This window comes from Python bivittatus, unplaced genomic scaffold, assembly GCF_059951505.1.
Source record: "Python bivittatus isolate LINGU-HERP-01145 unplaced genomic scaffold, Pbiv_v1 ctg000070_np1212, whole genome shotgun sequence".
Lineage (NCBI taxonomy): Eukaryota > Metazoa > Chordata > Lepidosauria > Squamata > Pythonidae > Python > Python bivittatus.
The window spans coordinates 2942477-2964377 of NW_028277034.1; the positions used below are offsets into that span (position 1 = coordinate 2942477).

A 21901-nucleotide genomic window follows, 5' to 3' on the forward strand; every position below is an offset into this window, starting at 1 on the left:
ATGGAAGGCAGGATTAGCTTTTGTTTCTCTTTCTGCAGTGGAAAGAAAGAAGTCTACTTGTAGCCAGCAGGGACACTATTGGGTTAGAAGGGATGAAGAGATCTATTCTATTCTTGTTAATTATTTGTTGCCTATGGCTCCCTAAAAATTGTGAAATATAGGAGTGAGAGTTAATCATCATTTATTCAAATTTCACAGATTAAGCAGTATTTTTTACTTACCCCTACAACTCTAACTGTACTCAACTATTTGTAGCATTCTGGCAAATCACAGTTTAATTATCAGAAACTTACTGGGTAGTATTATTATTATTAGTAGTAGTAGTATTTCATCCCAAATCAGTCTACTATGGATAAAGATCTCTTCATTGAAGGTTATGGACCATAATCTATCACCCAGGTCCAGTGCAGGTTGACAGATACTTTTTAATTTCTCAGTTTAGGGCTAGTAGAAGCCCCAAAGTCACCCAGCTGGGTTCTATGACTAAGGGAGGACTAGAACTTTGGTCCCCCCACTCCTAGTCCAGCACATGACCACTACCTCACATCGGCTTTCATATTGATACAGATATATAGACATACACAGATAAAAAGAATAAGATGTCAAAATTTCATGAGATTTCAGCATTCTTAACTGAAGTATAAGAATATTGACATCTCATTGATCTTTATTTAAATTCGGGATTTAAACATCCTCCCCGTGCCACTTTTTTCATGGGCCCTGTCTAGAATTGCCATGGATTGCACATTGCCACTTTTTTTGAGGGGAGCAGTATGCCCTTCCCATGCTCTCTATGCATTGTAAGAACATGGATTTTTTTTTTATGCCAAATGGCAAACAGACTCCATGTACACTTCAGCAAATTATCCTCATTTTCAAATACTCAGAGAAGCTGCTTAGAGAAGCCCATGGCTGTTAAAAATGTGCAGAAAAATCACAGTCTGAGAGGTTAAAAGATCAGAGTATTTGTTCACCACTGGAATTGTCTTCAGTTGGCTAAGAGTAGGGCTAACATTAATGAGTGAATTATTTTTGAGGGCCTTATTAGCAGGAGCACTGAATCAACTGAAAAGGTATCCAGCTCCCAATAGAAGAGAATATGTGTAGTTCAGGGTTGAGCTGTGGAGTCCGTGGTGCTCTCTGAGCTTGGTTGTTTGCTTGCAGATGTTTCATTACCCAACTAGGTAACATCATCAGTGCAAATGAGTGTGGGGTTTGCTCCCTGTGTATATACAGTAGCTTATATAAGCTTAAGGTATCCAGCTTATATTTGCATAGGCTTTCACTGAAAGATACAATTTGACCAGCAGTACCTAAACTTTTGCAGGCAGCTCTGTATCTATATTGATGACTCAAGCAGTTTTCTTTGATGTATGGATCATTTCCCTGAAGAAATTTCTGCAAAACTTAGAGAAATGTAAAACAAAAGACTTGCTGTGTTCCTGCTTATATTAGTCCCAGAAGTGTGAACTATGTCAGTTAAATTAATCTATCAGCCAATTTATCACTCTTGCACCCCAAATCTTAATTTGCCACTGAATATTTACTGTCTTTTTAAAGAGATGTTTACAGAAGTTATTACAGACACAATACCACTGAGGGTCAAGAGGAAAGCCTCTGAAGAAGGTAACAATTTTTCACTGTATCATTGAGTAGATGTATAAGAGATATACGATAATAACAAGCTGCTGAGGCAGTCCATTTATGTTGGGTGCTTTGTGTTCATGGAAACTGAAAAGAATCTCTGCCTTCTGTGTGTAAATGTTTCAGCGAAAGCCACTGTGTACAGATAAGCTATCCAGTGTGTGTTTTAATATACGAGGCTGTCGTTTGATTACTTGCTCAAGTGCAGAAAATAGAAAGTAAATCTTCCATTACTTATCTTCAGAGATTATGGAGACGCAATGCCTTGCTCCGTGCAATTATATCTGGATGGAACTATGAGCATAAATAAGCATTCTTTCAGGAACCAATCCTGGTTCACCTGTAGGGATCTGACTGAGTACCATTACAGGCAAAAAAAAAAAAAAAGGCAGAGACAATAGAAAGCTACCCAAGGATACCAATATCTTCTTGGGAATTCCACTGGCATGTGCCAGGCACCTTGTGTTACCTGTTTGTTTTTTAAATGGACATTTTAATGAAAAAATAATAAATTGGAAGCTGGCATCACGCAGCCTTTAGCATAGCCTGTATGTTTAAAAAATGCCTCTGAGCCCCACAGATATTCTGCCATCCAGTGCACTTTGGAAAGATGTCTTCCTATCCAGAAAAAAGGCAAATATATAATCTACAAGGAGCAACTTTAGCAATTTGCCTTCTCCTGACTGATGCTTTCAGATGGCCATGCTCCCCATGACAGCCACAACACGTTCCCAAAATTTTGAATGTGTCCCAGTCTAAAAAGCTTGTTTGCAGAGATGTAAAAGTATCTTTAGAGCAAAAATCCAAAAAGCGGATGAATCCCCCAAGCAAGCCAATGAGGTCTGTATGTGCTGATATATATCTAGGTTAGAATAAACCAGAGTGTGTTTATTTCTTGACAAAGCTAAATACATAATCTCTGAAACTGCTTTTTTCATACAGAACCCTCACCTATTCAATTTAAGAAGAGCACTTCAGAGAATACAACAATGCAATCACAAAGATGTGTCTCGGAGGGCTTGCAGTCTGTTATCAAAAACCGAACAACACTTTTAGAGAGATTTTACAAACAGGAAGAAATGCAGGATGTCAGAGGAAAACCACTGGACACTGTCCTTCCCCCCACGCAACAGGTTTGTTTAATATTTTTATTTTATTAAGGTTGTTGTGCAAAGAGTAAAACAACAGTGAAAGGATTTCTGAAATGTCCAACAGAATAGAGTTAAGTTTAATTTTCAGTTGTTGCCACTGTCTTATTTTAGTAACTCAAGCACCTGCTATCAAACAAACAATAGAATGTTCCCCAAGGTAATAAATTTGAGGTGCAATCTTATATATATTTACTGGGTGATAAGACCCATTGAATCAATGAGGCTTATATGTTCTGAGCAGATAGAGATATAATTAGTCAAAGAAATGATGTATAAAAATGCAGAAATCTTGATTCCTCACTTAATTCTTCCAGAGATATAACTGTTTTAGTCTGTTGCTGAAAAGAAACTAGCAAATAATCCAGTCATAGGTCCGCATGAATCAGAAACCATAAAACATGATAAAAGAGGATGCTATGGTAGCTCAACCATTATTTTAAAACTTTTATAGGACTTGATTATGTAAGCTATCTTTCACTGGACATAAATTCTACTGAAAACTGACAGACTTTATTTTCAGATCTGAAACTCTGTATTTTCCCTTCCATTTTGCAGAAAGTTTTGATTTTAAAAGTTGTTTTCTAACTACTTAACTATTTAATTAGATTTTTATTTGTTTGAAATGCTTTTTAAAAATGGATTTTTGACACCCCCCCAAATTCTGTGCTTTAGTGTTGTAACTATTATTAGTTACAAAACATACTACTTTTTAAAAACTATGGGTATAGTAAGGATTAGAGACATTTATCCAAGCAATTGAAGAACTGAATGGACAGTGATTCCATTGCTCATTCTTTTCTCTTCAAATAAATTGTTTACTTAAAACAGGGGTGCCAAAATTGTACCATGGAGCATCCCTTCAGAAACTTAAAGCACTTGTTTTACCTGTTAACCTAATTGCATACCCCGTTTTTTGAGATCGTGGGCTAGCTGAGCTCAGTTTTCTTCATGCAAATGTTTCATGACCAAACTAGATAACATCATCAGTTTATCGTGTTTGGTAATGGAATGTTTGCCAGAAGAAAACCAACCTCAGCAAACACAAGATCCCAACATTTCAGCTCTGAGCTGGGCGTATTCTCTACTACTGACACCCAATTTAAAAGAGGAAGGATTGCGGCACTAAGTTCGTTAAGGGAAAGCATAATGTTGCCCATCCAATTTTACTTTAGGTTTCCTTCTCAAACTAGAATACAGTGATTGAGGCACATTACACTTTATGTGAATATGTTGTTGAGAGAGGTATAAAAATGAGCAAGAAGAAAACGCCTTAAAAGAGGAGAACATGAGAAGATGGCAGGAACATTCTTTTCTGTGTACTCTGTTTAATGTTAACCTTCTTCTACTGCACAGCTGAACTGATAAGTGGTTACTTAATAATGACATGTATGCCAATTTGCCCCTTAGTCTGTTGCATTTATAGATGCAACTTCTGGTTAATTTGTGGGCACAGCTTCATGACTGTTATTCAGCTAATAGAGACTCTGATCCCCATCACAGCCTTTTCATTCATTGCTTACCTAGAAGGTAGGTAGGTAGGTAGATGATAGATAGATCAAGTTTATATACTAACTACCACATCCTTAGTCTTTATTTGGTATGACAAAGAAACAAAGCAACCAATCCACTTTGCATTCCAAGGAAAACCAAGTACTGATTTTGAAATAATGCTGATCCCAGTAGAAAGAAAATTAGGCATGCCAAAATCTTGCAGAAATCTATTGTCCCAACAGGTCCTTTAACACAATAGACTTCTCTTGGTCACAATTCTCAGGGCTACAGTAGTCTCAATAAGCTAAACAAATGCAAATCAGGCTTGTAAGTTAACTTCCATTTCAACTCACTCACAGGCAATGTTCAGATAGAATTTGTTAAATGTTAATGTTGCCATTTTTTCTTGTAGAAATATAATCAAACCATAATGGTTCATGATTTTTTTCTGAACAGCATGGGGGAAAAAAACTCTAAGTAACATTAGGTGAGAGCAGATGAGAAAACTGATTTTTCAGAAAGACTAGATACATTTTGTAAAAACATGAGAAATCTTTTGAGAAGAGATTACATTGTTGTTTTTCAACAATGTCAAGAAAGTGAATCAGTCAAGGCATAGCACTAAGCCCCCACTTAAAAATTATAAACGCTTCCCTTTCTTTCTGCAAAATTTTATGTCCTGTTCCAAAGAAATCTTAATCATGCAGATTAACTGCCAAATTGTTCTGATTGGGAAAACGTAGAATACATTCAGAAACTCCCACAATCTGTGACCATCCTATTCTTGCCAAAATATTTCTCAAAATGAAGTATCTTCTAGAAAAAGATTAACAAGCCCAAAACTTGTTCCAAAATGCATGTTACAGAACAGTTTGGGTCAAGGACTTGCATGACGTTTTTTTCATATATTGATTAACACAGAGCAATTGCCTGGAACAAGATATTAATATGGGCTTACGCTTTCTTTATTGAGAATTCTAGTTTTATAACTCTCCAACTGCCTGTCATATTTCCAGATAACAAAATGTTTTTCATGCTTTCATATTTAGTGTGCTGTCCAAGTATCTTAAACCTAGCCTTGATAACTCCTGAAGAACAAAGGACTTAAAAAAAAAAAAAAGGGAAGACAAGTATAAAAATTACCATAAGTTTTAATCTCTTTTAAGGTTTAACATGTTATATTATCAGGAGTAAACTAACTAAGTGAGATGTATCCTTGAATAGATAAGTATCAGATTGCACTGTAAATGTTTTTGATCGCATGATATATACTCCTAAAGTCTTGGAGCAATGACCCATGATGACCTTGCCTGTTTGTTATAGATGGATCTCTGCAAGTGTATGCAAGAAACATGACTTTCATAAATTGTCATATCAGTTAGGCTACTGCACATTCTCCAAAATACCTTGCCGTATGTCATGATACACTTGGATGGAATAGAGTGCAACTCATTATGCCTTAAGCAAATTTAGTAGGCCTTTTTCCTAGAATGGCCACCATTTTCTCACAAAGAGCTGCTGGTTTCTATTACCGCACTCCAATTCCTATCAGCTCTAGCCAGCCTTTGGAGACGGATGAAGTAAAATGCTGGCCAAACTTTAGAGTGCAGGGCATACATTTCTCACTTCCGAGAAAGGCAGTTGAGAGCCATAACATGCTAATGAGAGTAGAAAATATTTTGTAGGTGAGCATTTTTGTTTTGTTTTGGCAGATGGTTCGCTTTAATACCCAAATCAAACAACCCTTAAAAAGGCATTGCATCAACACATTCTATAAATGGTGACTCCAATGCTAAGTTGTGTTCTAAAACACAGACACGATATTTTGGGAGGTTTCCCTGAACCCTCATATTAGATAAGTCTACTAAATAACCTTAGCTTTTAGACCGCATGATGGGACACATTTGTCTCTTAGAAACAAAAACAAGAAAAAAGCAGCCCAACATGCTGCTTTCAACCATGTTTCTTACTTACTTAAGTTTTGCGGAAAGAGTTTTAAGTCTATCTAATTTCAGTAAACACCAGAAAACCTGTACCCAAGTTATATTTTGTGTGTCGTGACATTCTACAAAATATACACTAAGGTACAAAACAAAAATCACTTAAGAGTAGTTTGAGGTATCCTCCAGAGTGGTCCTAATATGTAATAGTGTTTTAGAAGAAGAAAAATTCCTGTAAAAGGAATCTCATTATTGTTAATCCAGCCTATAAAAGTCAGAATTTTTTTTAAAAAAAGAGTTTAAATGTAGTTTTCAAGAAATTAGTCTCATGGCTTAGATTTTAAATATATTTAGGATATACTTGACATAGCAGAGCACACATTTCATTTGTTTAGCATCATTCGCATTGGTGTGAGATTTTGAGGGTAAAGCAACATATAACTAGGAGCCATTTTAAGTTATCTGAAAAGTACACTTCAGATAGAAAAATCCATACTATGTACACAGAAGAGAATTATTTTATATATCTATGCAAAATATCCCTAAACATTTGGATGCAATTGAGTCATGTGAAATATTCCAATTCCTGCTAATGGGCACAGGAAAAAAAATGCCTCAGAACTATTGTTAACTAACTAGCATTATTATGCCATCTTTTACATATAATTCATGACAGTGCATTATCAGGGCTTAGAAACACTAACATAGGCTCAGCTTGTGCCTTTGCTTTTTGCCATAGTTTCATACAGGTAGACCTCACTTAACTATGGTAATTGAAACTGGAATTTCTGTCACTAAGAGATGCAGTTGTAAAACACGTCATGTGACTGTGTTGCTTAGCTATGGCAGTTCCAGCAGTCCCTGATTACTGCCATTAAGTGAATCATGGCAGGTTGTTAAGCGAAGACCTCACGTGATCGTGACTTACGACTTTCTGCCAGCTTCCCCACTGACTTTGCTTATGGGAAGCCATCAGAAAAGGTTACAAATCACAATCACGTGACTGCGGGGGTGCTGCAACAGCCAGAACTTTGAGGACTGGTCATAAGTACCACTCATTCAGTGCCATCGTAAGTTTGAACGGTTGCTGAATGAGTGGTTATTAACTGAGGACCACCTGTACTGCCTCCATCAGCGTTTACCAGTTGTGTGTGCTCCATGTGCTGGGACAAAAACTTGTGCCAGCTGAAAAGGTTTTGCATAAATCTTTAATATGGACTTACCAACCAAGTTTCATTGATATGTTACATTCTGGCCTATTTTCCCAATTTCTTAACGCACCTGAAACTCATATTCTCCAGACTGATTGGAAAATACATTGCTGGAAAGGCCTACAAGAAGTGAAACTGCTGAGAATCTATGCAGTTATATGTTCAAACTGGGTCATTAGGCTGGTTTCAAGAAGAGTGATGGGAAAAAAGCCAGAATCATTGTTAAAATTAACTTGTTTTCCTAAACTATAGCTAAATACTAGCTACTATTAATTCAGATCTGTATATAATAAGTCTTTATAGTTAGTTGAAAATGGAAAGTTGGGAACAGGAAGTCACTTCCTGTGCTGCCTGTGCATGCGTAGAGCTAACAGTCAAGCTATATGTTAACCCACCATATATGTAACGTATGTAACATATGTAAGAATAGCTACTCTGTATCAATCTGGCAAGTTGATACTATAAACTGATAGCACCAAAGCAGCAGCCGAACTTAAAACTAGGTACAGAGATAGGCCTGTCACTAAGGTGATACAACCTACCTTGAGTCACAGAGAGTTGCAGTTTTGGGGGTATGATGTAAGAGTAGATGTTTTGTTACTGCAGTGCTATATTTTTGTTACCAAGAATGTGACTGTTCTGTCTTGAATCATCTCTGCCTATGCAGTCTAGGGAGTCCTTAAAAAGTAAATCCTAGAGACATGTGCAACGTGGCCCTTTGAATCTTTATTCGGGAACCCATTTAAGCATGGCTACTTCCCACGAAATGTGAATAGGATTGTAGCATCCAGCCACCCAACTTCTGAAGGATGGGCACAATCTTAGAGAAAGTACATCCTTAGAGCACTCCCTGTTAAAAGGGTTGAGAATTATGGTTGCTACTTGGCTCACAAACAGCCCCCATCCACTAAGTGAGTAGGAAGGAGTACCTGTTCCTTCAGCAAATTGATCCAAGATGAATTTGGAGATTTATGATCCCATGAAGGAACGCATATACCAAAGTTTTAGCAGGCAAGAGAAACAAGGGTGAAGAAAAGAGACCAGCTTGGTGCTCTCTGAACATGCTGGATTAAAACAGTCAACATCCCTAGCCAGCAGGTTCAACCAATTTGAAAGATGCCAGGTTGGAGAAAGCTGATATAAAGATAAAGCACAGATATAAAGTAGATAAGGTGAGCACTTGTTTGCAAATAAGGAACTTTCTACATGTAGGATTGGCAAGAAGAGGCTGAGATTGTATCTCGTTGGATGCTTCTCTCCAGAGTAGGCAGAACAAACATATTGCAGCAAGAAAGGATTATGGGCAGAGTCTGCAATGGGTGGATATGTTGCAAAACAAACCCCATATGGCGGTTTTATCCAAATTTTGTATTTACACTTTTCTATAGCTAAAAGCAAGAGTAACGCAGCTTACCAAAACTGATTTGGGTCCAAGAATGTCAGAGTACATGCTAACTGTCAGAACTCACAGCCAAGCAAGTGGATCCAAAGAGGACCAGAGGTTATTAGACCACCTAATTCAGGCATGAGATACAGATTTTCAGCAAGTTTGAGGCTGTCAGATGGTTACAGAAGCACCTTAAACTTTGATCAGGGTGAGCTTTGGCCATCCTAAAAGTTTGAGGGAGTATTGGGATCTGTTGCATAGCCAGAGTTGCACTTTAATCTTCCCCACAACAGCATGTCATCTTTCTTGGAGTCAGGGACAGAACTGCAGCAGCAAAACAGGAAGACCTCAGGGTGCAAGCCTGCACAAATTTACTTGGGAGCAAGGATCTTATTACATCCCACAGAGTGCATATGCATACACGGAGGCGGCTACATCCTAAGCACGTGCCCTGGGGATCAGGAGAGCAGACCCCACCGAACCAGCGCTGCCTTAACGCTTAATCCCACCGCATTCCTCCCACTGTTCCTCCTCTTCACGCTTATTCCGGGTCCCCAAGGCTGAGATCAGGCCTTCCTGTCAGCCGCCCTCCCCCGGCCACCGTCGCCCCATTCCTACCTGTGCTGCAACCCCACCAGTCCCAGCGTGATCACATGGGGCACATCGAGCTCCGTGGGCCATAAACCGGAGGCGATGCAGCCGAAGACGCCGCATTCTTCCCGGATCCCTAGCTCCTCGAATTCCATGGTGCCCGAGCGAACACGTGTGTGGATGCTCCCGTAGCCTCTCCTGTTGCTGTCGCTCCAGCCGCCGCCTGAGTTTGTGGGGAAGGAGGAGGAGGAGGAGGAGGAGGCGGGCTGACCGCAGCAGCGCAAGTTCCCTGCTCCCACCCCTCGCCTTATTTACATACATACACTCTCACATGGGGAGGGGGCGGTCGGGTTGCTTTCCGGGTAAATGAAGCGCCGCCTGCGGGGAGTCGCGCGCCCGGGTCTTCTGCGGGCGAGGGGGAGGAAAGGGACGGGGCGCTCTTTGTGGATCGTTTTCTTTCCAGCGCTTCATCGAAACTAAGTTTCGCGGTGGAACTTTTCTCCGGTCATCATCTCGCCCTGCCACCCCTCTCACCTGCGTATTAAATTTGGTATATTTTACTTTTCGCGCTTTGGGGGCGGGGCGGGAGGAGTTCTGGTAGAGGTTGGCCGGGGCTTCGCTTTTTACGCAAGGAAGGCACTCGGTGAAGCGGGGCGAGGGTGGGTCCGCGGGTGAACTTTGGCGCGAAATAGCCCTGGGATGGGGGCGGAGGGGGTGGGAGTCCTGGAAAAGGGCGCGCGCGGAGGGAAGGGCTGAACTTCGCTCGCGCGTTATTGTTGCGGCGGCTGCCCAGAGGCGGGGAAGGCGGAGGGGCGTAGGTGGAAGCTTAGCGCAGATTGGAAGGCCGAGGTAGCCGAACCATCTTCTTTCTTCCTCCCCCCCCCCGCCCCCGCTCGGAACAAGGAGATCGGGGAGGAAGAATGCGCCTGGGGTGGTGCACTTCGGGGCGCAACCCTGCGCGAGCCGCGGCCATTGGTGGGCTTCGCGGCTAATCTCCACCCCGCTTCGCCGGCCCCTTCCGCTGTTCCCCCTTCTTACGCAGCCCGGCCGCCAGTTCAGCACCCCGAGTAGCACGCGCGTTCTAGGTCTCCTCCCTCTTGGAAGTGCGCGGGCTTCCCTGGCAGGTTGCGCTGCGCTGCTCCTCTCGTCTTCACGTGTTTCACTTTCTGCTTTTTAGGCGTCCCGGGCCGCCGCTCCTCTCGCTGCAATGGCTCCGATACATTCAGGTGAGTGGCTTTGCACGCCTTAGCGGGATCCGCGGAAGGAAGGCGCTGCTGGCCGCACTCAACTTGGCTGCCTGCTTGCGCCTTATTCGGGCTGAGCGCACGTGGGTCGCCGGTAGTAGCCGCAGCTTCCTCTCCACCGTTTCCAGGTTTCACTTTTTGGAGGCTGCCGATGTTCAAAAGAAACTCTCTTAAGTCAAAAGTGAGCGGCGCTGGGTTGGAACCGCTCGCGCTGTGGGATCTAGGTAGAGTCTTAGGTAAGGGGTATTGATCAAAAAAAGGACTCCCTACTGCCCGGTCCGGTGGTACAGGCTACCTTTATCTCTGCCACCGCGGTCTGTGCGCAGTGCAATCTCGGTTCGCCTTTGTCCCGTTGGGGAGCTCCAGAGATGTTGGGAGCCGCGGGCCTGCTTGCTCTTCTGCCTGGGAAAGCTGGCAGTTGTAGTCCCATCATTTCTCGGGAGTTAAGCCGTTCTGAAAACTTGGCTGTTGCACACTCAAAACTTTTTTCTGGTCACATTTCACTTCAGTTATTTACCTTCCCATGGTCGGTCTCCACTACAAAGGGAAATAGTTTAAGCCACCCAAGTGTCTTATGGGAAGGCTGGAGAAGACCTGCGGGGAGTGCTGTAATTCTCCATATGGGTTTTGGGTTGCATGCCCAAAAGACCGGAGGGAAACTGCAATTTATTTAATGTATTTATTAAACCAATTTATATAGCCACCCATCTCGCCGTAGGCGACTCTGGGTGGCATACAACAAAGTTAAAAAGAGTCAATAAATGCATTAAAAATATAAAAATTGAAATAGATCAAAGAATAAAAGGATGATAAAAATAAGAGAGCCACCTCACTAAATCTCCCGTCCCCTGGGGTCCCCAGGCCTGCTGGCATAGACAAGTCGTAAGGGACCTCTGGAAGCTCAACAATTATGAGATCAGCCTCCCCTCAGCGGGAAGAAGATTCCATAGTGCAGGCAACTCTCGGCAGCATACAGGTTATTTTATATTCACCTTGGCCCAAAGGGTGATTGGCTCTTCTGCCTCTACTGTTCATTACAATGATACAGCTCTCCAGCTTAGTTACTCATGGAACAAAACTTGTAATACTGGATTCAGAACTCAATAGGCATGTGAAGTTTTTGTTGGATTTTTTCCCTCTGTAGTCCTGAAAAATTTGCAGCCTAATGATGTCTCCCATTATGTATTATATGCAATTTCAGCAATATGAAGCTTCAAGATCAGATAATCTGTAAAGTATATGCAGCATACATCTGAACAACTGAATTTGTTTTCTTATGCATATTCTCCAAGTATCAGATTTTGTATGGATCAGTTTTGAGATTTGGGTAGGCAGTTTCGCAGAAGACTGGAGAAATTTAAGTGAAGATTTCAAACTTCTATGCTAAAGTAATATCTTAGTCAATTCAGAGTTTCCATTTCCATTTTTTTATCCCGACTTTATTAATTTTTTATAAATAACTTAAGTTGGCGAACATACCTAACACTCCTTCCTCCTCCTATTTTCCCCAGAACAACAACCCTGTGAGGTGAGTTGGGCTGAGAGAGAGTGCATGGCCCAAGGTCACCCAGCTGCCTTTCATGCCTAAGGCAGGACTAGAACTCATAGTCTCCTGGTTTCTAGCCTGGTGCTTTAACCACTAGACCAAACTGGCTTCATAACATTCTGCAAGTCTTTGAGATTTCTAGATAATATTTATTCATTCATTCATTCAATTTATATAGCCACCCATCTCAGACCAGTGACTCAAGTAAGTTGATAAAAAAGGGTGGGAAATGGCACTGGGGAGAAAAAGCTGGATTGACATTAAATCAGAAATCTGCCCAGAGATTTAAGGTGTAATACAGAAGGAAATGGGGCTTGAGTTAGGTCTTTACCTGGTTTTATAAATAATAGTATTTATTGCTCATAACTATCATTTTTAGTAAAATGCACAGGTCTCTCTAAACTTCTTCATACTTGTTTTCTTAACATTATCTCTGGAACATTCCAAGGTTCATAGTTGCTTGTTTTTGCTTTTTTAACTGTTCTATTTTTCCAGGAAACAGTTTCAGTGGCCACAGAAATGAATGACCTGCTCATTGAGTGTTCTAGGTGTACCATCTGGATAGAAATCCTCCTTCTGTACTTTTTATTCTATGCCCATCATTACCTAGTTATTATATTTAACTAAGGACACCTCTGTTTTAATCTTGAAGAGGACAACAGATGTCAGCTTCTAATTAACTTCTATCACCAATTCATCAGTAATACATTACTACTAGACAATCTCACTTAAGTGTTGCAGTAGTATTTTATTTACGAAATACTCTTATTATTACCACATTATAAGTGTCTTTATTTCTTGTTACCTGGGAAGGGAAGGAAAAGCTTGTTTAAGTGAGGCTGCTAAACAAACTAGTTCAAGTTATCATGCAAAATATTACCCACCTAAGCTTGAGGTGTTTCTATTGTTTTCCTGAGATTTTGCCCTCTTGGGCCTGTCCTCCCCATCTCAAATTATTTGAACATGCGTTTAGGGTTTGGTCATATTGCTGTCTTGCTAGCGTATAGAGTCATTAAAGGAATAACTCTTGAGTAGAACAAAGGGCAAGGCAAGGACCCTTAAGTTTCTTTTGCCATTCCCGTTCTTTTACAACTGGCAAATCTAGTGGTCCTTAACGTAGGGGTGATCACTCTGAGGGTCAAGGGCTTTTTGTGGCCCGCAGAGCTGTTGGTGACTACAGTTTCTTAAAATCAGTAGCATTGTTGCCTGACATTTTGATCTCCTGGGTGATCATAAAAACCATTCAAAGCTAGGCTTAACTCAGTTTAGCAACAAAAGCAAACCCCCCTCCATTCTTTCAGGATCAGCTCTGTATAAAGATTCTGGTCAACTTTGGAATATCACTTTGCCCATTACAACTCCTTGCTACCCCAGAGAGGCACCAAATCATTAACAGCTTATGACAGTTCAACACCTTAAAGAGATGTGAGGTTGAATATCTTGTTGCCTTAACAGGATCAAGGGCGGCTCCCTAAAATGTCCTCACAAGAGGAGCACAATGTACAATGATTACAGCCATGTGTGCTTGGTTCAAAGGAAAAGTTATTGAGTTGAGTTTTCATTTTGAGGGAGAGGGACAACTGATACGCAGAAGCCACAGTTCAATGGGTGAATTGTCCTTGTGTAAATAGAAGAAATTTAGCAGATCTTCTCATTTTGTCTCCCAAGGTAGAATTTTAAAAAGGCAAAACGTTAAAGATTTATATAGACTATTTTCCTTCATAATTGTTTGTATGTGGAGAATTACCACAGCCTGGAAACTGAACAGACACCCAAGGAAAGTAAAGAACGGTTGCTCCATGTGACTATCTGGACTATTTGATGAATTGTATTCAGTGATCCATTTGTTACCATAGGAACTGAAAAGACTTCAACTCTGTTTCCCTCTTCTCAGCAGGCGTCTTACAGTGTGAGGTGGTTCTCTCTCCCTCTCTCCTCCTTCAAGAGTTAAAAAGCAAAACCAAAATAAGCCTTTTATAGCATTCACAGCTCATGTGTCTTTAAAAAAAATGGCTAAGTTTGTGAGAACACATTCTGAGAAAGAAGACATAGTTTATATACCACTTACTATTAAGCCAAATCAAACAAGGCATTTGGTGAACAAAATGAATGAATTGCGGTCTTTGATATTCAAAAGAAATGTTAAATTGCAGATAGTGGGTGCTTTCCTATGTTTAAGATGCCCCGAATATAGTAGAACTTTCTCAGTAAACATGCACACATTTGTTTTATAAATTTGTTTTATAAACCTTTTTAAGTGTAATGCCCTGTTTTCATATATGTTCATATCTCTCCCAATTATTTCTCCAGAACTTAAACTGGGCAAAAAAATAAACGAGGGAAAAACAAAAGAAGTTTATGAATTGCCAACTTACCCGGGATGTGTTCTGCTGCAATCAAAAGACCAAATAACTGCTGGAAATGCAGCTAGAAAGAACATCATGGAAGGGAAGGCTGCAATCTCAAATACAACAACAACTTGTGTGTTCCAGTTGCTTCAGGAATCTGGTAAGTAGTGGAAAAATTGGTCATCATGCAGGAGAGTAACATTGGCAATGTATGTAAAGCAATAATGCCTCATTATATGGAAGCTCTCTTTGCTATGGGAAACTTGTGTGTTAATTTTTCTTGATTTTATTACGGTTAAGAGATCTTGCGACTATATCCTATGCTGGAGCAAGCATAGAACTTTCAAGAATACCACAATATTTTTTCCACATTAAAAAAAATACAGGCTAGTTTCTCCATAGATGAGTCACATTAAATATTTGTCCCTTATATCCTTAAGTAACACTGACAGCCATTGGAAGAGGCCATTGGAAACTTAAGCAGTGGGATTTAACATACACAACTCATTTCAGGCCAAATGAATTGGGGAAAAAAAACATTTAAAATGTTTGGTGCCAGCTGTTTTAAAATAAATTGGGCTTCCAAATTTATAGTTCTAATGTAGCATTTATAGTGTTCATTTTCACAAGTTCAAAATGCTTTGCATGTGCTAATTCTATAACCAAATTGGAAAACAAGGCAATTTATTTTAATTGAATGTTCATATTGCAGGAACTTTGAGATAGTAGTTTAAGACCATCTAGTAATTTTATGTATGCGTTTCCCTGCCAATGCACTGTATCTGTGCTATGTTTTTTTTCCTATTTATTTTGTATAGGTCTTTAATAACTTGTTTTGAAGTTCTTGGGATGAGTTTTTAGAATTTTTACCCCCTCAGCCAAAAGGTATCATTTGCTTGAAATTATAATCCTTGCTTTATGTGTTATAAGTTGCATATCAAAACTCTGTCTTGCAAGCTACTGATTACCAAAAACATGAAATCAGACTTGCATCAGCTTATCAAGTTGTGCTTCCAAAACTTGCCTCACATTAGTATGTTATGAAGAAATGTTGCCTTGAGTAAGATTAAGGATTAAAAATTAACGTGATGGAATCCTTCCTTCTGTTCCAACTTTTTCCCCATGAAATGTTGTAACATTTTCTTTGTAACACTCTGTGGCAAACCTCCAACTTACTATCCTCTGCCTTCCTGCCTCATTAACAAATATAGTGGTGTATTTAGCATAAAAAAAAAAAGAAAAGAAAAAAAAATGCCCACTGATTTCATTGGGTATCCACTGATTCACCTCTTTTTTTCTATGACTAAGGCAGTTTTGGTGACAGGATTGCATATCATAAAAAAAGTGGAAGTTTCTTTTGATTCAGGCATGCTTCCTGCTGATTTCATGGAGTTATTAAAATTGCTTTCTTGGTATCAGAATGGATGTGGTTTGTCATTACTTGTTTTTCAATTTTATAGTTTAATCTATAGTCCTTTGGTTCCCTGGAGTTCTACCATCCAAATGCCAACCAGACCTGACTCTGCTTAGCTTGACAATAGACTATAGATTCTATAGATCTTTAGACAAGATCAGAAAGATGCTGCCACCTGCATGATTTGCAGTGAATGAGCAAATAATAGTTTTCCGCAAAGCATTAGCACAAGCAGTAGCACAGATAAAAATTAATAGAAATAGATAACACAAGAAACAAAAACATGGAGGAGGCAAGTTGAAAAATACAATAGGCTATATAATTTAAGACAAAAAATAGAAAAAGTGGGGTTTTTCCCAACTGGATATGTAGAAATTGTCATCACTATTCTTGGCAGGTTGATTAATATTAAAATTTATAATAATTGTTTCAAATCACATTGTTGCTGAGGATTGATTTGAACCCTTTCTAAATCCAAGACTTCAGCTATTACATCACAGTAGCAGATGTCCTTAGTTCATGGTAACATATTTTCCTTCCTTCCTAAGCACACATAACATTAGAAAAGCTCCCCTTTGTGGCTTTGGATCCAGAATATCATGCGCTTAGATTTTTATGGAAGGTTAAAAAAAAAAAGCAATGCTTGTCTGGAAACATGTTCTACTAAATGCAGTGGGATCTACTCTTGAGTTTTAGTTCCTCCACTCTTCATTTATACAAGTAGTCCTTGACTTATGAACACAATAGGGACTGGAAAATTCATTGTTGAGAGGTGTGGTTGTTAAGCAAGGCATCACGTGATCGCACCTGATCTTACAACCTTTTTTACTATGGTCGTTAAGCAAATCCCCACTGTTGTTAAGTGAATCATGCGGTTCCCCATTGACTTTGCTTGTCAGAAGCCAGCTGTTTTTGTTGTTCAGTCGTTAAGTTGTGTCTGACTCTTCGTGACCCCATGAACCATATCGCACAAGGCCTTCCTGTCCTTCACTGCCTCCCTGAGTTTGCTCAGTTTCATGCTCGTTGCTTCAGTGATGCTATATAACCATCTCATCCTCTGCTGTCCTCTTCTCCTTTTGCCTTCAATCTTTCCCAGCATCAGGATCTTTTCCAAAGAGTCCTCTCTTCGCATTAGGTAACCAAAGTATCTGAGCTTGAGCTTCAGTATCAATCCTTCCAATGAGCAATCAGGGTTGATTTCCTTTAAGATTGACTGGTTTGACCTCCTAGCAGTCCAGAGGACTCTTAAGAGTCTTCTGCAGCACCACAGTTCAAAGGCATCAATTCTTCGGCGCTCAGCCTTCTTTATGGTCCAGCTCTCACAGCCATACATTTTTTTTTTTTTGTCCACGCTCAGTCATTACCAACTCTACGGTGACTGCTTTGGACGAGTCCTTGCAGTTTTCAAGGCAATTGTTTTTCGGAAGTTGTTTGCCAGAGCCTCCTTCCTAGAGCAGAGCCCAGCTGGCGAGCGCAGGAGGCGGGTTTCCGTTGCTTCGCGCCCTTTTTCGGGCGTGCGCGGTTTTTCGCGCTTACCGGCAACTGCTCCCAACTCCTTTTTTGCAAGGCGCCACCAGTATTTTTCCTCCCACCGGAGTGAGAGTACCCATTTATTTACTCACGTGAGTTTTCGACCTGTTGGGTTGACAGGAACTGGGGAGGAAACAGGAGCTCACCCTGTTTAACACGAAGGCTGGACTCGAACCACTGAAGTGTCGACCATTTCTGGCCGGCAACTTTCAGCGTCATAGCTTTGACTATGCAGATCTTTGTCAGCAAGGTGACGTCTCTGCTTTTTAATCTGCTGCAACTGTCATAAATATATGCGAGTTGGCAAGTGCCTGAATTTTGATCACATGATTTTGGGAATGCTGTGACAGTTGTAAGTGCGAGGACCGGTCATGTGTCATTTTTTTCAGTGCCATCATAACTTCGAATGGTAGCTAAATGAATTGTCGTAAGTTGAGGACTATCTGTAAAAACTTCCCAGTCTGATCTAATGAAAGCAATTCCTACTCTCTAAGTTAGAAACTAATGGATTGGTTCTATTCAGAGTGTAAGTGAAATTTCATGCTCAGGATTTTCACAAAAAGCATTCTGATTTGGATGAGGACCAGAGCAGTCTTCTGGGGATTCCCTCTTCTTTATTTGCCTTTTACTCTTTGCTATGCGCCTCCAACACCACTAGCTATCCCTATATGTTTTTATTGATTTTTACACAAAAATTGTTGACTTCTTGTGTGTTTTAGAAATATATAGGTTACATATTTTGCTTACAGTTAAGATTCAGAAGACTGTTTTGATCAAGAAAATTTTATTACAGGCATCAAGACTGCTTTTGTGAGAAAACATAGCGATACAGCATTTATAGCTGCTCACTGTGAAATGATTCCAATTGAATGGGTTTGTAGAAGAATTGCCACTGGTTCTTTCCTGAAGAGAAATCCTGGTGTTGAAGAAGGCTATAAATTTTATCCACCTAAAATTGAGATGTTTTATAAGGTAGGTAGTACAAACATGATGGGGCTGTAATGGAGATGTTTTATATCATTTAACATTTACCACATTTTTTGAAAGCTTGAAGCTTAAGTTAATTTTGTGCTTAAGTTAAACTTCCTAATCTAAGCCTTCCAAAAATAATTCCCCCCCTCGCCCGAAATACTAACACTTGGCGAGTGAGTATTACTCACTAATAATATCAATACTAATATTACTGACTAATAATATTAATACTAATATTACTCACTAGTGAGTATTACTGGTGATAGAATTTTGCAATAGGCATGCGATCCTTAAAATGAGTCTTGATTCTTACGCACAGTTGGGTAAGAAAACATATTTTTAGTTGTTAAAAGAAACACATGTTCATGCCCATGATTGTTAATAATAGGTATCATGTCAATTAGGAAACGATGTGTTTGAATAATAACTTCAAAAATATCTTGTTTCTTTTCAGTGAAAACTAGAATAGGCAACTTATATTTCTCAATCTGGGTGCATTCCCTGTCTAGACCTCTGGCAAGAATGATCTCCTTCCAGTCTGGCAGCCTGCAGTGGGAAGCATCTGTCAGGGGAGGCAACAAGGGAGAAAATAGCATCACACATCATTATGTCATTGTGCAAATAATTCAAATTACATCATGACATCATTGCGACTTTACTGGATACATACAGGAAAGAAGGAAAAATGCTGTCAGAGTATCAGAAGGGCCCATCCCAAAACAAGATATAGCAGTGATGGCGAACCTATGACATGCATGTCAAAGGTGACATGCCATGATGTTTTGGGTGGCACACCAGCGTTCACCAACACCTGACAACAACTATTCTGCCTGTTTGAGTTACCAAAGAAACTTGAGTTTGTTTTACTCATATTTCATTTTTGTAATTATTTGACATTTCTTTATATAATACATAGCACCACACATGATTGGACTGTAAATTTTTAAAATAAATGAATATGTAAATGTTCCTCTTTTGTTCGGGAGGGTGACACACCAGCAGAATCAAGTTAGGCATTTTCCGAATTTTTGACGTGCCAAGCCCAAAAGGTTCACCATCACTGCCCTACAGGATCACCCTCAAGTAAATGTGACATTTCAGTGAAAAATGTTGCTTGCTTCTGTATGGAATGGAAAAATGGAACTGGATCTCTAATGAGGATGTCAGTTATTCCAATGAAATATCACTCTTATAACAGGATGATGCAGCAAATGATCCACAGTGGTCTGAAGAGCAACTCATTGAAGTTAAGTTTAAGCTTGCTGGCCTTGAAATCGGACAAACCGAAGTAGATATCATGGCACAGTCCACCCGAGCCATTTTTGAAATACTTGAAAAAGCATGGCAGCCCCAGAATTGTACGCTAGTGGATTTGAAGGTAGATACAATTACATTTTAAAAAGGTTCCTGGTTTTTAAATTAAGGAATGAAATTGTTGAATTCAGCTAATGCTTCCTTTTTTGTGACTTTCTTAGGTTGAGTTTGGGGTTAATGTAGCCACAAAAGAAATTGTCCTTGCTGATGTCATTGATAATGATTCTTGGAGATTGTGGCCATCTGGGGATAGAAAACAACAAAAGGACAAACAGGTAATTCTGTTTTCCGTCCATGTTCTGAAAGTAAGCCAATACTGCAATTTTATAGGGTGTGTGTATCTGTGCTGTGTGAAACCTGCTTTTGTTCTCCTTAGCTTCCACGTTTGTTTCTTCAACTCAGGTGAAACAGAAGAAGGAAAAGAAGATTGGGGAAGGCCAAATTCTACAGTTAAAATTGGAAAACTGTTCAATATTTTTTCTTTTGCTAATTTATTCATTTTATGATAGACATGTTAAGCGTCCAAAAATAAAATCTCTAACTACATTTCAGTTAAAATAGTGAAAGATACATTTAACATGTTATGCATTTGATTTAGACTTTTCCAATTAATTATAGCTTTGGCAAGGATAATCCTGTTGGGGTACGTGTGTATTTTAAATAATAGCTATTAATACTTATATTAATAGGGTTTGCCTATGGGAGGAAGTGAGTGAATGCAAAATTCATATTCCAGAAATATTGTTTATCTTATACTAATGAGCTGTGAAAAGCACACTTGAGATTTGCTCTTGAGCCTAATGCTGTTATTTGATCTCTGTAGTTTTCAGAACTTTCTTAATGTTATGTGTTAACTGTCAGTTAAGAAAATAGTGAACCATGATTTTATTAATCATATAAGCATAATTTATTAGTTTATCTGCTTTGATATTGGAGATCCAGATCAGCATATGGCCTTGCCTCTGAGTGAAAATAAAATGTGGAAGTTTCAAAATAGGAATTGGAGATACATCATCAACTTATAAACTGCATTTTTGATGCTCACATATGTTGGACTTCTGTGTTAATACCAGATTATAAATATATGTTTGGAGTTGCTCAGTGAAATACGGTATTGGCAGTTTAAATAGGTATGTATAGGTGAATCTTGTGCATTTTGTATATAATGTTTTGTTGTTTTGTGTTTTCAGTCTTACCGTGATCTCAAAGAAGTGACTCCTGAAGCACTGCAGATGGTGAAAAGAAACTTTGAATGGGTGGCTGAAAGAGTGGAGGTATTGACATCAGTGTGTGAGATATAGATAATCTATATCACTGTTTTCAGTACTTTTAAATTGTCTTTTGATCTTTTCTATTAGCTGTTATTGAAACCACAGAGTCAAGGCAGAGTGGTTGTCCTCATGGGTTCAACCTCAGATCTTGGTCACTGTGAAAAAATTAAGAAGGCATGTGGCAGTTACGGTGTGCCTTGTGAATTACGAGTGACCTCTGCTCACAAAGGACCGGATGAGACACTGAGGATCAAAGCAGAATATGAAGGTACAAACCCAAATTGGTCTAAGTTCTCTATTTTAGTGAACTGTTTTTTAACTACAAAGGCAATCTCAAAATATTCCTATTGTTTTTAAAAATGAACAACAGTATAGAACATGTTTGGGTAAGCATCTGATATGTTTTTGTATTATTAGGGGATGGGATTCCCACAGTGTTCGTTGCAGTGGCTGGTAGAAGCAATGGCCTGGGACCCGTAATGTCTGGAAACAGTGCTTATCCCGTTGTCAATTGTCCTCCACTCTCAGCAGATTGGGGTGCCCAGGATATATGGTCATCTCTGAGAATGCCTAGTGGTAAGTTTTATTATTTAATACTTTGAACAAATTATTATCTTTTGTGAGGTGGTACATGTTTGAAAGTAAAGTCATAACCTTACTATCATCTGTAGTTCTGTTCAAAATAATTATAGTTTAAATTAGAACGGACAAATACTTGGATCCTAAATTTACAATTTACAATTTCTACAATATACCTACAGAGGATTGTGCTCAAGGATAGGACTTAAAAAGCTTTGCAGTACTGTGACCCCCTGAATGGTGTAAGAAATGAATATCCCATTTACTA

The 21901-nt window shown here is 39.5% G+C and overlaps 2 protein-coding genes across 7 annotated transcripts in view; one reads left to right on the top strand and one right to left on the bottom strand.

Moving 5' to 3' along the window:
* PPAT (phosphoribosyl pyrophosphate amidotransferase) overlaps positions 1–9711 on the bottom strand; it is a 52183-nt gene extending 42472 nt beyond the window's left edge. The window contains exon 1 of the mRNA XM_088131071.1: positions 9443–9711. Within this exon, the coding sequence (XP_087987197.1) occupies positions 9443–9570 (128 nt within the window). The 5' untranslated portion in view covers positions 9571–9711. The remainder of the gene's footprint in view (positions 1–9442) is intronic.
* The window catches only part of PAICS (phosphoribosylaminoimidazole carboxylase and phosphoribosylaminoimidazolesuccinocarboxamide synthase), a 50516-nt gene that overhangs the window by 26415 nt on the left and 2200 nt on the right, over positions 1–21901 (top strand). For 5 of the 6 annotated variants that reach the window (XM_088131023.1, XM_088131041.1, XM_088131036.1 and 2 more), the window contains 10 exons: positions 1561–1626; positions 2587–2777; positions 10593–10641; positions 14516–14713; positions 18291–18469; positions 19668–19847; positions 19945–20058; positions 20974–21057; positions 21142–21322; positions 21472–21630. In XM_088131023.1, the coding sequence (XP_087987149.1) occupies positions 1561–1626; positions 2587–2777; positions 10593–10641; positions 14516–14713; positions 18291–18469; positions 19668–19847; positions 19945–20058; positions 20974–21057; positions 21142–21322; positions 21472–21630 (1401 nt within the window). Of the gene's footprint in view, positions 1–1560; positions 1627–2586; positions 2778–9826; positions 9966–10592; positions 10642–14515; positions 14714–18290; positions 18470–19667; positions 19848–19944; positions 20059–20973; positions 21058–21141; positions 21323–21471; positions 21631–21901 lie in introns of those variants that run through there. The other variant, XM_007421118.4, reaches the window with a different exon arrangement.